Source organism: Furipterus horrens, unplaced genomic scaffold (assembly GCF_987537825.1).
Source record: "Furipterus horrens unplaced genomic scaffold, mFurHor1.1.pri manual_scaffold_6, whole genome shotgun sequence".
NCBI lineage: Eukaryota > Metazoa > Chordata > Mammalia > Chiroptera > Furipteridae > Furipterus > Furipterus horrens.
Genome location: NW_028327176.1, coordinates 149,635,391 through 149,650,992, shown reverse-complemented (window position 1 = coordinate 149,650,992; position 15,602 = coordinate 149,635,391). Strand labels below are relative to the sequence as shown.

General features: G+C 39.9%; 1 protein-coding gene across 1 annotated transcript in view; it reads right to left on the bottom strand.

Moving 5' to 3' along the window:
- ARMC2 (armadillo repeat containing 2) overlaps window positions 1-15,602 on the bottom strand; it is a 94,480-nt gene that overhangs the window by 18,694 nt on the left and 60,184 nt on the right. Inside the window, exons 12-13 of the mRNA XM_090280575.1 lie at window positions 11,461-11,606; window positions 8,758-8,857 (exon numbers count right to left, since the gene is read on the bottom strand). Coding sequence (XP_090136701.1) covers window positions 8,758-8,857; window positions 11,461-11,606 — 246 coding nt within the window. The remainder of the gene's footprint in view (window positions 1-8,757; window positions 8,858-11,460; window positions 11,607-15,602) is intronic.

Below are 15,602 nucleotides of genomic sequence, written 5' to 3'. Positions count from 1 at the left end.
AGCAGGTTCCCTTAGAGATCATCATTCTTCAAAAAAACAGATGACATCTACCCACCATCTCATGTGGTCTAATCTAGGAAGATTAAGTGCTGCTTTTCTTTGAAAAAATTTCTCACCTCCCTCCCACTTCTATGATTCTTTGATTTTAACATCTCTTTGGGTCCTAACATGGCCTAGATAAATACATCTGATGTGGGGAGAAGAAACTCTAGGCTTTAAGGCAGGAAGAGTTAACACTGCTAGGAAACCTCTCCCCGCCTTCAGAAGGAAAAAGGAGGAGGTGGTTCCTGGCAGCAGTGATGCCAACTGCAGGATGGCATGCGAGATCCACGAGTGGCGGCGGCAGATTGCGCCGTCTGCAGCAACAAACTTCCAGCAACTGCTGTGCTCACTGTTTCTGTCCTCTCTCAGGGTTGGCTAAGGTTTTTTTCCCCCTCCCCCTTCTCAGATATATTCTCCAAGAACCAAGTGAGCACAGAATAGGTCAAAATAGGAGCAGACTCAAGGAGGTTGGCAGAAGTGCTGTTTCCTGATTCCCAAGCCAGCACTTGTCTTGACTGTTCTGGAACCCTGAAAGCGGAGGCTGGGCAGGCGGGCCCCACGGGCCCCTTAGATCACCACCAGCGCCTCGCACCATGCAGCACTGCATTGAGATAGCATTATGGAGAGGTTATTTATTGTTCTGCAGCCACAGTTCATCTCAAGTCTACTGAATATCATTTAATTAAAATTCTCTAGCTATCTGAAAAATTGGACAAAGGCCAAAATCACTGATTTGCAGAGATCACTAATTCCACAGCAGAAAACTCTTTCAATATGCAATTCTCCTTTGGGGTACAGATTCTCTCCTTCGTTCTTAGGCAATGTCTGAGAACCATGTATAAATCAACACTGCACTTTTATAGCATTTCTATTAAATTTAACACAAAGTTACATATTCCTACCACAGCTAGGAAACAGCAAAATGAAGATGAATCAGGGGAGATAATATTTTAAAAAGAAGACAGTCTAGCCCTGACTGGTGTGGTTCAGTTGCTTGGGCATTGTTCTGCAGAACGAAAGGTCACCAGTTCGATTCCCAGTCAGGGCACATGCCTGGGTTGCAGGCCTGGTCCCCCCATCCCCGGTCAGTGTGTGTGTGGGAGGCAACCAATAGATGTTTCTCCATCAATGTTTCTCTCCCTCTCTTTCTCCCTCCCTTCCCCTCTAAGAATAAATAAATAAAATCTTTAAAAAAAAAAAAAAAAGGCAGGTTAGTATAACCAGTTCATATTGACTTTCTAATCTTGCTTTTAAATGGAACCGGTCTAGCAACAGCTATGGCCAATCAGAGCCCAAACAGGTACATCTACTCTGGGAAACCTGACCTCAATTGTGAGTTCCAGTTATAGTCTGTGGGATGTTCTCTTTGGTTTCACATATGTTGTGCCCTAATGAATAAGCATGTCACTTAGTCTGAATGAGCTCCACATGACTGTAAATAAAATGACTTTAACTGGAACAAAACAAGGAGCAGGACACTGCTGAGAAGAATGGTTAATGTCAAGTTCAAGGAGCAGTGGTAGGAGTTGTTAATTGTTACTTTCCACATGAGAGACTGGCTGAAAGTCAGTGAAAGAGACTTCTTCTTATTCAGGGATCTGGAGACTGAGGTTTCAAGAGGCTCACTGACCCCATCAGCCATCTCCTCATTCCCAATGACCCTCACCTTCCCAATCTGCTAGACTCAGCCCTCGGGACATCTTTGATGCCTCCCTGTCTCACCCCCCTCACCAACCAGTCACCAAGTTCCCTCCGCTCAATCATCTCAAAATCTCCCACAGCTCCCTGCTTCCCACAATCACTCTGGTTCACCTATCCAGAGATTCTTGTCATAGACCCCTGAGAGGCTCCTCCCTGTGTGATCAACAGTAACACCACGTCTTGAAGCACAGTTCTTACATCATCCCCTTGCTCAAAACATCCACTGCCTAGTGAAAGTGAAAGCCGGATTCTAATGCACCATCTGGCCCCATGCGACCACATCTGCATTACCTCACAGTACTCCCCACCCACAGCCAGCACATGAACACATCCCTCCCTGACTCCCACACCCTTCCTATGGTACCTTAAAATAACTGATGTGCAAAATGTTGACTGTGGGGAAGGAGCCACCTCATGCTGTCACAGAAAGAATAAACTATGTTCAGCAGACTTCATTTAGTAGAGGACTACTTCTAACTAAAGGAAAACATTTTAGGAAGATTTTCAAGAACAGGTTGAAATTGAAGGGGTTGTAAATGTGCTTAAAATTGGAACCTTCTCCTAACCAGAAAATTAAATAAATCAGCATGCCCTGTATAAAGCTTGGTTTAAAACTTCTCATACAATGTGGATTTGAGAGCTGAATTGGAATTTGGAATTTGCAGTTTACCCAAGATCCCACCCTCAATCAAAAAAACCCCGATATATATTGAGCTTATAGGTGACTAGAAGACCAGATACATTTTACCAGCCTAGAAGACAGACTGCACTGCTGCAAAGCTGCTAATTAACCCTAGGGTACTGAAAGTGGGTCAACAGTTTGCATGCGTGCTGAGCCACACTAGCTTCTGAGACGCTGGAGACTCAAAACCTAGAATCTAGTAGAAAAACCAGAGGAGGTTATGCTTGATGCCTCCATCCCTCTATCTATTCCACTGGCAATTATTTACCAAGCAACTGCTATATGCTTCTGAAAGCGGTTATCACTCAAAGCACCAAGGCAATGCTAGAACTTCACTGTGTTCCATTCTTTAAGTCAGCAGACATAAATCAGGCATTTGGGTTCCGTGCTGAGTAGGGGAAGAGCCAGTTCCACAAGGGCAAAGGAGCAGGAGCTGGAAAGAATGAACAAGCTGAGGGCTTGTGCTGCCTGCCCACCCGGTCAGGGGTGCAGACCAAGGCCAGCACTGAAAAAAAGGAGCAAGCTCAGCCAAATGCTTTCGGCACCCACTGGGAATGTGCCTGCAGAGGGGCTGGGAAGAGAGCCACGGGGCACACTCCTGCCAGGCAAGAGACAGAGGGTGAACTGGGAGCCAAGTTGCCATATAAAGGAGCCACGATTAGGGGCGGAGGAGCCTCCCTAACCAATCCTCACTGGCCCCCAAGAAGATGGAGGGGAGAGAGAGGTCATGTTATCTCTGGACGGCTGCAGGACTGTGCTTGCATTCAAGATGCACAGCTAGAAAAATGGCAGATGTTTGTGTGCTTTCCGCCCACAGTGTCCAGACATTCCTGGTCTCATTTTCAACACCACGGATGCCTAAGCCCTCCAGATCAGATGGTGTTCACATGGTCAGAGATAGGCACTTAAGTCTGAATAAAATGAGAGAAGTATGACCTTCAAAGCAGTACAAGCAAGGACATGTTCAGTGATTCCCAGACAGGGTTTGTGAAGGTGTTGATTATGGTCTTACATTAACCCCCTTCCCGCAAATTGACTGTTCTTAATAGTGGAGAGGGTCAGACAGACAGTTATTCAATGGATACAAGTGAGGAAAATATAGATAAAGGTTATTTTTTTTTTTAACAATGACCTTTGCAAAATATTGCCAGTCTTAAAAGTCACATTTGAGGCATTTTACCAGATATCCTGCCCAGTAGATATTTACAGAAGAAATGGGAAAAATCCTTTTATGTTCTTTCAAAGCACAAACCCAAACGTATTTTGCTGAGATGCTAAATGCAGCAACGTTGACGTCAGAGGCACCTCCTAAGGCAGGCTCTGCTTTGCAAGGCTGCTATCCACCCTGCTCATTCCTTCCTTACTAGGCCCATCTGTTTCACATTGGGTTTGTAACAAATGCAGTTTCCATCACAAAGCGTACAATATGTGCATGTTTCCTAAATGAAATGTGTTATCAAATTGAATTTTGGTTAGCGTATCTAATAGATATTGTACCTAATACTAAATTTTAGTTTTCAAACTGTATTCAGCAAACCGAAATGTTGTGTTTCTGTCTCACTTTTTGCGTGTATGGAAACTGGAGTTATTAGCTGTACTGTGGATCTTGGACAAATGAACCGCATAGACATGAGCCAAAGACATTTCCCTTGTTCTCTTCTCCTTGAGGAAGCCCTTTGTTAGAGTTGGGAGGCGTGGATTCCTTTTCTCTGAGACTGTTGATGAACCAGAAATCGCTGGCTCATCTCATGACCATCTTACAGTGACAGGCCCACGTCACTGCGCAAAGTTTATTTTAAATGAACTAATGTCCCTCAAATTTATTTGTCGCAGACTTACAAAGACCCAGCTTTCTCAAAGCAGGTGATCTGCAGGAATTTTTTTGTGATTGCTTTAAAATAAAAGTTGGTGGTTGTTTTACAAATAAACAACTCATGACGGGTCTGGCCAAGTTGAGGTTAACAAGTTCTCCTTTCGGCAGGCAGTTCTGAGGGTCCCAGAGAGGCCCTGGGCTCACTGCTCCCAAGTGCCTGAAGCATCATCATTGCGATGGCTATCAATCTGTTACCAACGTCATCAGTGGGTTCGGTCCCAGGACCACTTATTTTGACTCAAGTCTGGCGGAGAAAATTTACAGAAGAGTCTAGGGCACCATTCCATTCTCTCTAGCTGAGAAAGCACCTCTCAGCTGCTGGTACAAAAGGCAAAAGGCAAAAGGCATGTGGTTGTCACCACTTACTGGAGAAACTTACACCACACTTGGCATAGCTTACTTGGTTCCTGCTTTGTGAGATTTGCTTTCAGCCACACGTCTATAGAGAAAGACAGACCCTGTGTGGTTGGTTTGATTAATCACTTTAAAATCTCTTGAGGTTTTGTGGAAAACCCTCTGCTGCTAATATTGGAGAAAAATTGTTTAAGAAACCACCGTAATTTATACCATAGGTTCCCAAACATGCATTTGCATCCTTTGGGGAGCCTCTTAAAAATAGGTTCTTGGGCCCCATCCCAGACCTGGATCAGAACCTCCCAGGGCGGGGCCTGAGAACCTGTATTAAAGCTCCTCAGGTGATTGCAATGATAAGCCACTAATTTAAATAAAGAAAGAATTAGAAATCTCATTACCTTAATAGCTACTTTAAAAAATAATATCCCTTTATAAGAATAATCTAAATTTATGTTCCTTGTAAATAATTCTCACAATACAGATGTATAGAAAGTGAAAATCTCATAAAGACAGATCTTTAAAAAACTCATTCTTATATGCTAAAGTCAGACTTTACCTTGACAAGAGATAAATATGCGTAATGTCAAAAAATGAGAAAAAATTCACATACATACTTGGTTCCAAGCAAGATATCTGCACTGGTGACTGTGGAAGCAGCTGGCCCCAGCTTCCTGCAAAGCTCCTCACCCAGTTGTCTAAGATATTCTGTGTATTACTAGAGAGGGTTTCTTTCTTTCTCTCTCTTTTTTTAAAGGTTTTGTTCTGTTCCTTGAAAACATAGTTAGCCATAAACATGATTTAATTGAAAAGTGACTCCCAGAAAAATGAAATCGCTGCTGGTTCCAACTGTGGCCTTCAAGCTTTTACAACAGAGGCAACACTAATTTCTCAGAACAAAGATGAGGTATAAAGACCCTTTCTGACTGTCTAATCACTTGGTGGTAGCTGTGTATATTAGGAGAATACAAAGCTTCTAAAATCTATGTCTATAACCCATGGTTAGTGCTGCAGAAACATTACCTGAAGCTGAAATGAAAATAGTTATAGGAAGTGATCATTCTATTGAAAAAGTTACTGGAGGGCTGATGTAGGTTTCTAAGGTCAGTTCCGAGCCTCAACTGTTCGAGTAAATCTCAGGTGTAACATCAGGGGTAACAAAGTTTTTAGCCATCCCAGGTTGATACACTCACATCAGATCATGGTATGGAATTTCTGCAAACTACTATTCTTTCTAGGAAAGGGAGAAAAACCAAAGGCTGAGGGAAGTGAAGTGATTTTAAATCCGTCACTTCTGTTTTGCTGTTGTGGGAGCCCACCAATGTGAAAAGCATGGGAAAAAATTCTTTTTTCCTTCTCCAAACTAGGAAAAAAGTAAATATTTATGGAAAAAGTACCAGAGTACTAGAAAAAAATATTTTATAATACTTTACAGACTTCAAAACATTTCACATACTCAAAATTCATTCTTTAAACACTTATCATGAGTCTACTATGTCAAGTGTCACCTCAGGTTTATCAAAATAGGGCTGTGTCCTTGAGGAACTCCCAGTAGTGGAGGCAGCTACACAAGTGATGACCATTTGAAGAATCACAAAAGAAATATGTATTTATAAAGACCTATGGGAGCTTTTCATTAATGATTTTAGGAAGTAGTTGGAACACATAATAACTTCCTTATAGTCTGAACAATTTCCCTGCTCTTCTAAAATAGCTTGGTTTTGAGGAAAATATAGATTATGTATTTATTTCTCTTACTAGAAAAAACTCAAAGATGGTTCAAAATGGTAAACATTTCATTCTTTAATATAAATAAAAGACAAAGTATAATTTTAGGAAAGTTAACAATATGATCCACATACAAATATAAAATTAACATATTTTAAAGATTATTTCTCCCATTAATGAAGCATCCAATACAATGATAAAGTTGGTTCCAAGAACAATCAAAGAACGGGGTGTTTACCAGGATTAAAAAGAAAGTTGGGATAAGATTACTAGATTAGGTACACACCTGGCTAATAGCCTACCCCAGTGATTTTCAACCGGTAATCTGCAAGAATTTTTAAAACATGAAAATACCTGACTATTTAGTCAGGGGCACTGACCTCTTTTTCCTTAGACTGTGAAATTAAAAAATGACAACAGCCAACACAACAATAGCTGTCTGGTGTGAATGAATCAAAATTGTACCTATTTTTTTGTCAGACTGGCAAAAATATATATTTCTGTGTGTGACATAGAATTCTAATAATTAGTTTATGTGTGCCATGAGATGCAAAGGGTTGAAAATTAATGGCTTACTGGGTAATAACACCATAACTTTTGAGGCTATCTTGTCTACCAGAGAGAAATCTACAAACTAATGTGTAACTTCATAGTCTCTGGGTTCTAATCAAGTAATAAATAGCAAGTTTAAACACAGATACATCCTCCTCAAGAATTAAGCCCTGCCCACTCGACAATGCCCTGACTTGACTTTGTCAGGACATGAAGCCTTCCACACCACACCCTATTTCTAAGTTTTGGATAATTTTTCTTTTCCTTTTTTTTTTTTTTTTTAATCCTCACCTGAGGACATATTTATTGTTTTTTCTTTCTTTTTCTTTCTTTCTTTCTTTCTTTCTTTCTTTCTTTCTTTCTTTCTTTCTTTCTTTCTTTCTTTCTTTCTTTTTTCTTTTGAGAGAGAGAGAGAGACGGGAAGATAGAGAGGGAGAGAAAGACATTGATGTGAGAGGGAAACATGATCAGTTGCCCTCCATACATAGCCTGACCAGGGATCAGAACCAAAACCTTCTGGTGCACAGGATGATGCTCCAACCAGCTGAGCCACCTGGCCAGGGCTGGAGATCACAGGCATACTGTGTGGATCCTTAGCTCTGGGTATACTAGCTAGGTGTACTAGCTACATTAAAGTTTTTAAAATCATGTACTGTTGAGGGAGAAATGAACTGGTCTTGAAAGGCTTCACAGAGAAGGGAACATGAGAGGTACATCTTGAAATATAAACTGGCTTTTGAGGATGAGAAGAGACAAGAGAAATTTCATCGGAGTCCCCTTAGGCCCTTCTCACTAAGGGCCTATTCATATTCAATTTTATTTTAGACTTTCTAGGTGTTACTTTTAACAAGTTTGGTTATGATGTTTCCCTACTAATTGTAAGCAAATACATAATTGCCAAAGACAGGTAACCATTACCAAAGACAGAGGTAACAACCATTAGAAAGGGACGAGAGAAGTGTACAAAAAGAAGACAAAAACATTTAAAGAACCTCATCAATAGTCCATGTTCCCAGTGTGGACAAAGAGCCTCTAGGGCATCAAGAAGAGGTTAAATTGTTTTAAAAATCTTTTGTAATACATTTGTAATATATTTGAATATGACTTTCACCACAATAATTAAAGTGTTTGGTGATTATGAGGATACATTATGCACTTTCTTGATGGTTCTGAATGAATAGCATGTTACTAAACATAGTTTGCAAGATGCTTTTTATTCTTTGGACCAACATAATTTCAACAGAAACACAAAATTATAATACAAATCAATAGAGAAAATATGGCTTTTAAATGCCAATTTTGCTTTGCAGATAACTATTGGACTAAGGTGAAAAGGAGTTCAATGAGAACTGTGGTAAAAATGTATGCCAATTAGATTTTAAGTCATTTAGTCTCTGGAACCAGAAAAAGTATAACATCTCAAATATCTCACCCTACAGTCTGTGTTGAAGTGCAGATGGCCAGGCCCTGTCCCACCCATCTGAGTGGGCTTGGGGTGGGGTCTGGAAATAACCAGGGCACCCCCCCACCTCACCCCAAGGTAATTCTTACAGAGAGTCTATGGGTCACTGGGAAGAACAGCACTGCGGTAGTCCATCCACCCACTCCCTAAATCAGGAACCCTCTCACAACATAGATATTTTATTGAGGCCTTTTCTGCCCCAACTCCTGTAGGTAATTCTCTGCCTCCTGTGGCAGCCCATTACACATCTAATGGAAGCTTCTAAGAGAAACCTTTACATTTAAAACATAAAGTCAGTCAACACGGGCTTATGTGAACACACCAATATAAAGGCGCACTGAAAAATTAAACGCATGAAGAACTAACCTGCTTCTTCTGGTATTTGTTTATCAGATTCAAAAACAAGGCGTAACATCTGGAATAGTTGGCCAAAGCAACACAGCAGTCGTGGTAAGTAGTAAGTTTGCTGCAGAAATGCCAAATGGGAAAATAAAAACAAAACTTTTTTTTTTTCCACAAAATTCAAGTATACATTGTTTTACTTTAAAGGTGGACCTACAAAGCATTGCCCAGTGCATGAAAAGGAGTCTAGAAACACTCCACACACCAGTGCTGTCTGTTGTAGACTCTGGGGGCATGCAGTGGGGAAATAAAAAAGTTCTTTGAAAAACAGAAACCTGAAGCCTGTGACACATGTATATGATATAAATTTATACAATCTACAAAACTCACATGAGTCACAAAGAGCAAGTCAAAAAATTAATACAAAATATGGTTGGATACCAACCAGTGAATCCCTGGGACCCCATCAGCAGCAAATGTACTAGGGGTATATACTAGCCTGGTAGCTGTACACTAGTATTCGACAAAATAGATTTTAAGGCAAAAAGCCTTGAAAATAGCTTCAAAATGTCTAAAACAAGCAAGCATAAAAACAAACAAAACCAATAAGGCAAAATTACATCAAATTAGAAGATATTCATAAATTTCTCATGAATTGATAAATAGGTAAAACATCATTAATATTTGAAAAACGTGACCATGTACCAGGCCATTAATTATCAGTAAATGTTCAGAGAATTGGTATCTCATAGATTATCACATTTTGTGGTCAATGAAATTAAATTAGAAGTCAATTTTTAAAAATACATTAAAAACACACTTTTGGAAATTTAAAAACATAATTTGTGGATCAACAAAACACCAAAATAAAAAGGCACTTAGATATACTACAAATACTACAAAATACTACCAATCAAAATTTGTGGGATATAGCTAAAGCAGTCTTTAGAGAAAAAATATATATTGTAGCCTTAAGAAAGTGGAAGAGACAGGAATTGAGTTTCTAACTAAAACGGAAGAAAATATATTTAAGGACAGGAGGTGAAAGGGATTAATAAGGATAAGAACAGAAGGAATAAAATAGAAAACAACATATAATAGGGTGGATCAATAAATCTATTGGTTCTGCAAAACCTGGTAAAATAATTTTGGTGAGACTGATAAAGGGAAAAAAGAAAAACATCATAAATATTCAAAATTAGGAATGAAAATCGATAGCAACAATGAAGAGGCGGTATAAATCGTGGTTGAATGTATGAATTCTAGAGCTGGACTAGCTGGTTTGAATTGCAGCTCTGTGATTTACTAGCTGTGTGACTGTGGAAGAACTACCAAACCTCTCTGTGCCTCAGTTTCCTCATACGTAAAATGAAGATAATAACAATAGTACCTATCTTTTAAAGTTGTTATAAAGAGTAAATGAGTTAGTATTTGGCAAGTGCTTTGACTATTGCACAGCACAGAGTAGGCAATATAAAGTATTTATTAAATAAGTAAAATAAATAAAAGGGGGCAAAATTAGAGCTGTAACAGAGATAAAACAGATAATAAGAGAATATTTGAGACAACTTCATACTCTCCATATTCAATGTAGGTCCATAAAAAGCCCCAAAGCTCCTGTCATGGACCTTAGCTGATTCTCCAATTCATAAGTAAGAGAAAAGGAGCATTTGGATTTTAAAAGAGAAAAGAAGCGATGGAGAAAACAAATTAAATCTGTAATAGTAAAACAGTGTGGTGCTGCTCTGAGAATGGACCAAATGATGCCCAGAAACAGACCCACACTGTATGGACCCTTGTGTTTGATTGACAAGGCATTTAACATCAGTGAACAAAGGATGGTGTAGTCAATAACAGGTGCTGGGACAATGGACCATTCATGTGGGAAAATATTAAATTGGATCCCTACATGCCACCATACTCAGAAGTAAATTTTATGATTTACAGTGCTTCAAAATGGGAGTTATTAAGTACCCAGCACAAAGCTCAGGAAAAGTGCATTCTCAAACTGAGGTCAATTACCAATTGAGTCTTCAGGAAATTTTCCATTTCTTTAAACAACTACAGTAGTATATAGTTCAAGAAAGGGCCAGATCTCTTGAGAAGGCTCATGGCATAAAAACACTGGCAAAGCGCAGTGAAGAAGGAAATGTAAAGGCATAATTTAAAGACGGTTCTTAAATTTGACATCTTGCATTGAGGCAACCTGGATCCAGTGGATCATCATTTCTGCAGTAAAGTAAGTATAAACATGACTAGTTAATGCATGAGCCAAAGTTCACCCAAACAACTGAAATAAAATAAACTTCTCTTACAAATTGTCAGATCAGACTTTCTAAGCAACAGTTGCCTTTTTGAGTTAAAACCCTTAAGTATGTTTCCAAGTGTATCAGAAAGCTTGCCATGTTTTGTGATATAGCTCTTCATCTCCAATTAACTACAGAAGTCTTTGTTTTTGTTTTGTAAGAACACTAGGATGACTCACAACTCACCAAAGAACTAAAGTGACTTAGAATCGATGACTTTGAAATCACATTAGAAATACACAGGAAAAGGAGTCATTAGTTTAAATCATTTATTTTACACTTGGGCCATTAGATTTACCTTTGCTGCAAGGTGAAGAAGAAAATAGGATTCCTTGCTTGCCACACACACAGATATTAAACATAACCTAAAGTCCAAGCATTGGCATTTGTGTAAGGCATTTTGTTTTCTTAGTCTACGTACCTGAATATTCGGGCAATATTGGTGCAGACATCCTTGTCACTTATGTACTGTCCCATCACCGTGCAGAGCTGGGCAAGGGCACTCACACGCAGCAACCTACTCCTTGCTAGTGGTGAATCAACCAAGTTTCTCAATGTGGCAGTCATCTAGGATGAAAGCATGTTTGTGCCATTTTTTTTAAACTGGAAAATATAGCAACACTAATCAGCACAGCACAATTAACTCATCCGTTACATTTTATTATATCTGTTATATATCTCCTACCAGAGATCATGAGCCTAGGTACAAACAGAATAACAGGAAAACCAAGACATGAACACAAAGAAAACCTACATTGACTCAAAGGTAAAGAATGAAATATTCATGTTAATAATCAGTTAGCATACCAACACCCCAGGGTTACAGAAATCATCAATCTGAGTTTGTCAACAGACATAAGATCTTCAATTGACTCTGCAACATGCCACATCAGTTCCACAGATTAGAAACGTCTTCGTTCCAAATAATGCTGTGGCTAAAGAACACTATTTAAGACCTATTTTCTTCCAAGATGCAATTACTGATTTCTTGCAAATTTGTCTTATTTTGTAAAAAGTGTTTGGGAAAGCTCTCTACTTTAGCCTTTGTCTAAAAATGGAGAGGAGAACAACTTAGTAAATCTATAAACCTAATATTGCTGTTACCTAATAATTTTATAATATGCACTGTGATCTTTCCTCATAGGATAGTACAGTATAGGCAGGCTACTGCTTAAGAGAGTCACTCAGGAGTTGGACAGCCCAGTCCAGCCCCAGCCCCACCACTCACTAGCTTGAGTTAGTGTGTTAACCTCCCAGAGCACATTCTCCCTCATCGGTAACATGCGAGTGGTGGTAACTGCCATGCAGTTGTGAGGATTTGATGAGATGAGATATGGAAATGGCATCGCCAGTGCTGATTACCTAACCATGGCTCAAAAATCCTGGGTGTCATCCAAAATGCAAAGGAGAGATCACTGGCCTTGGAGTCAAATGATGGAGATTCAAGTCCCAAATCTCTCCCTAGTTATGTGACTGAGGCACTCGGTCTTTCTCAGCTTCCCCATTTCCTCATTTGTGAAAAGGGCATTACAGTCCCTGCTCACATCTAGGGTGATTGTGTATCTCCATTAGAAAACACGTGACAATGCTTTTACACACTGTACAGCATCATGTCAATGTAATGCAGCTACTTTCAACCTTTTTCATCTCATGACACGCATAAACTAATTACTAAAATTCTGTAACACACCAAATAATGTGTTACATTTTCCTAAACTGACAAAAAAAAAAGGTGTAATTTTGATTCATCCACACCAGATGTCTATTGTTGTGCTAGCTGTTGTCGATTTTTATTTGACAATCTAAAAGAAAATGAGGTCGGTGCCCATGACTAAACAGGCGGGCATTGCATGTTTTAAAAATTCTTGTGGCACATCAGTTGAAAATCACTGATAAAAAGCATCATTATAGCCATAGTTAATAAACTTAAAATTAATTGTTAAAATGATATGTTTCTTTGATTACTTTTTCTTTGTAACAACAGTAACAAAAAACTTTTGTTAAAATGTAACTATCTTGAAAGCAGAAAAATAAACATAATGCTTCGAATAAATGTGTACAACAAGTGTTTTGTAGTCAATTGCACATCAATTCAGTAAATGCTTTCCTGAAAGCTTCAGTATACAAAACATTGAAGGGGAAGCAAACAAGGAGAGCGTTCCACTTAACCATGAATTTACAATGTGGTCTCCTAAGCTAAGGAATGGGTCTTTTGTGAAAGCTAATAAACCATTTTAGGCATCCCAGGCCAACACCATCATACAATGGAAAATTTTCATCTGGCTATACCTGTTCTTCTCTTCAGAGACAGCCCAGACACTCCAGCAAGCACTGCGGTTTCTGTCAATCCAAGGAATGACTCACAAACTTTCCCACTCAAACAGCAAAAAGCACAGATGCCCATATGAATCCTGACCTAAACCTAGGTGGTCAGAGACTATGGGAGACTGTGGAACTCTCATTCTAAGCATGCACACTTGGTCCCCAAGGCTTTACAGACTGCCATCTTGATATACAGTCATCTTGCTCCCCACATCTAACCTCCAGCAGAACACACTATATGCAGAAGGGACAATTGTTCCTTAGGAGCTTTTATTTCCTTGTTTCAACCTCAGTTTTTTCTCCATCAACCCCATTTCTCACCTCATTAGAAAAGGTTAAGACAGCTCAAGGTTCTTTTGCCCCCAAAATGCAACTTTCACAAATGGCCCAACTCAAGAATGAAAGTACACATTCATGTGTAACACACCATCTGATTTGAAATCCCTATGCATTTACTTAATGCAATATCATATTATGTGGAATGCCCATAGTTCAGTCAGAGACAATACCTTGAATATTTCCAGCCTTGTAGTTGTGATGCTGATAGAATAACATATGTGACACATATACCACACACTTGAAAAATACACAGTAATACGTCAATGTATGATACCACCATTAACTCAGTTGCTCAACTTCCAAACCTCAGAGATATCCCAGAATTTTGCCTTTCTGCTTTCTGTCACCCTAAGCCCTGCTGGCTTTTTGTTCATTAGTCTTAGGATAAGATTCTGTTTCCTGACCATGATTTACAAGGCTCTGTACAATCTATCTGACTCTATCAGTCCCTCAAACTTCCTCTCATACCATATACAAACTAGTTAATATTCAGTTATTTAACATTAAGTCTTATTGTCTACTGCTCTATACTAGAAGCATCAATGAGGGCATATACCTGTCTGTCTTTTCACCATTTTCCCCCAGACCCAAATCTAGTACCTTGCACATAGTGGGTCCTCAATAAACACTTGTGGATGGAATAAATGGAAAGATGAATACCTGCAAAGGAAAGACTTGGGTGTAAACAGAAAGGTTAGGATATCAGAAAACCATGGATTAATCAATATTTCTGAGGTAGATGCATTTTAAGATGATTTTAAAGGAGAAGAGGAATAAAAAATAATGGCTAAAAGAAAAATGGACTCCCTAGAGGGGGACTGGTCCTCTGTATATTCCGTATTTTATCTCATTCATGACAACAGCTTCTTTCTAGGCACCTAGCTCCTTTCCTCCTTTTTTGGTCACACCCAATCAGTCATCTGGTCTACCTATTCTTTCCATCATCAGGTTGCTGGTTTAGCTTAAGTCTCTCTTTCCCAAATTCTACAGCTCACTGACCCGGCTCCTTCCACAGTCTCCCCATTGTCAGGTTCATCTCCCCACAGTGTCTCCCCGCTGCCAGAGCAAACATCTCAAGACCCAACCTTTCCTGTTCAAAGACATCCTCTGACTTCTGGTGGCCTATTGGGCAAAATCCATATCCTAACGAGGCTTCATTCTCTCAAGTACATTTCACCCCTCCAGGCTCACCTCCTCCTGCTTCTCTGTCTTTCAGATGCTGCACTACACACAATGTCCTCATCCTTTCACAATTCCAAGCCCTGAACAGACCACTGCCTCCGTCCAGAATGTCTTCCTCCATCATACTCCTGCGCCCTTTCTACAACCTACTCGCCTCCTGCTCACTTTTCTGGACCAAGCTCAGGCTCACTTCTCTGTGAAGACATTTCAGCAGTTGATCATGTAAGCTTCCAGTTTAACAAACCACCCATTCATGCCTGTTCCACACCCATCACAGAATCATAATACTTGTTTCATGCATCTTCTTGCCCATGATGAGCTCCTCTTTCATCTCAGAGGACAATAAACATGCCCATGAAGAGCTGGCTGAATGAAACACGGAAGGAGAAGGGGGGAAGAGAGGAGAGGAGGACAAGGAAAGAAAGGGGGAAGGGAGGAGATAAAGGGAGAAGGGGGGGCAAAAAAGGAGGCGTTCCCCCTTTAAGGAGCCTCTGGCAAGAAAGTGCCTGGATTAGCAGAGGCCTGGTATTAAACCAGAGTTCAAACCCTGAGGGAGAGGAATCAGGAGGAGGTCACCAGGCAGATGCAGCCATGAAGGCCCCTTCCCCCAATCCCATTTTGAGATGTTGGCTGTTAGCCACCAATCTCACAGCAGGGGTGGGTGTGGGGTGAATGCTGAGCACAGTCAAGTGGCTTTTTCTGGGAAAAATGTAAAAAGTT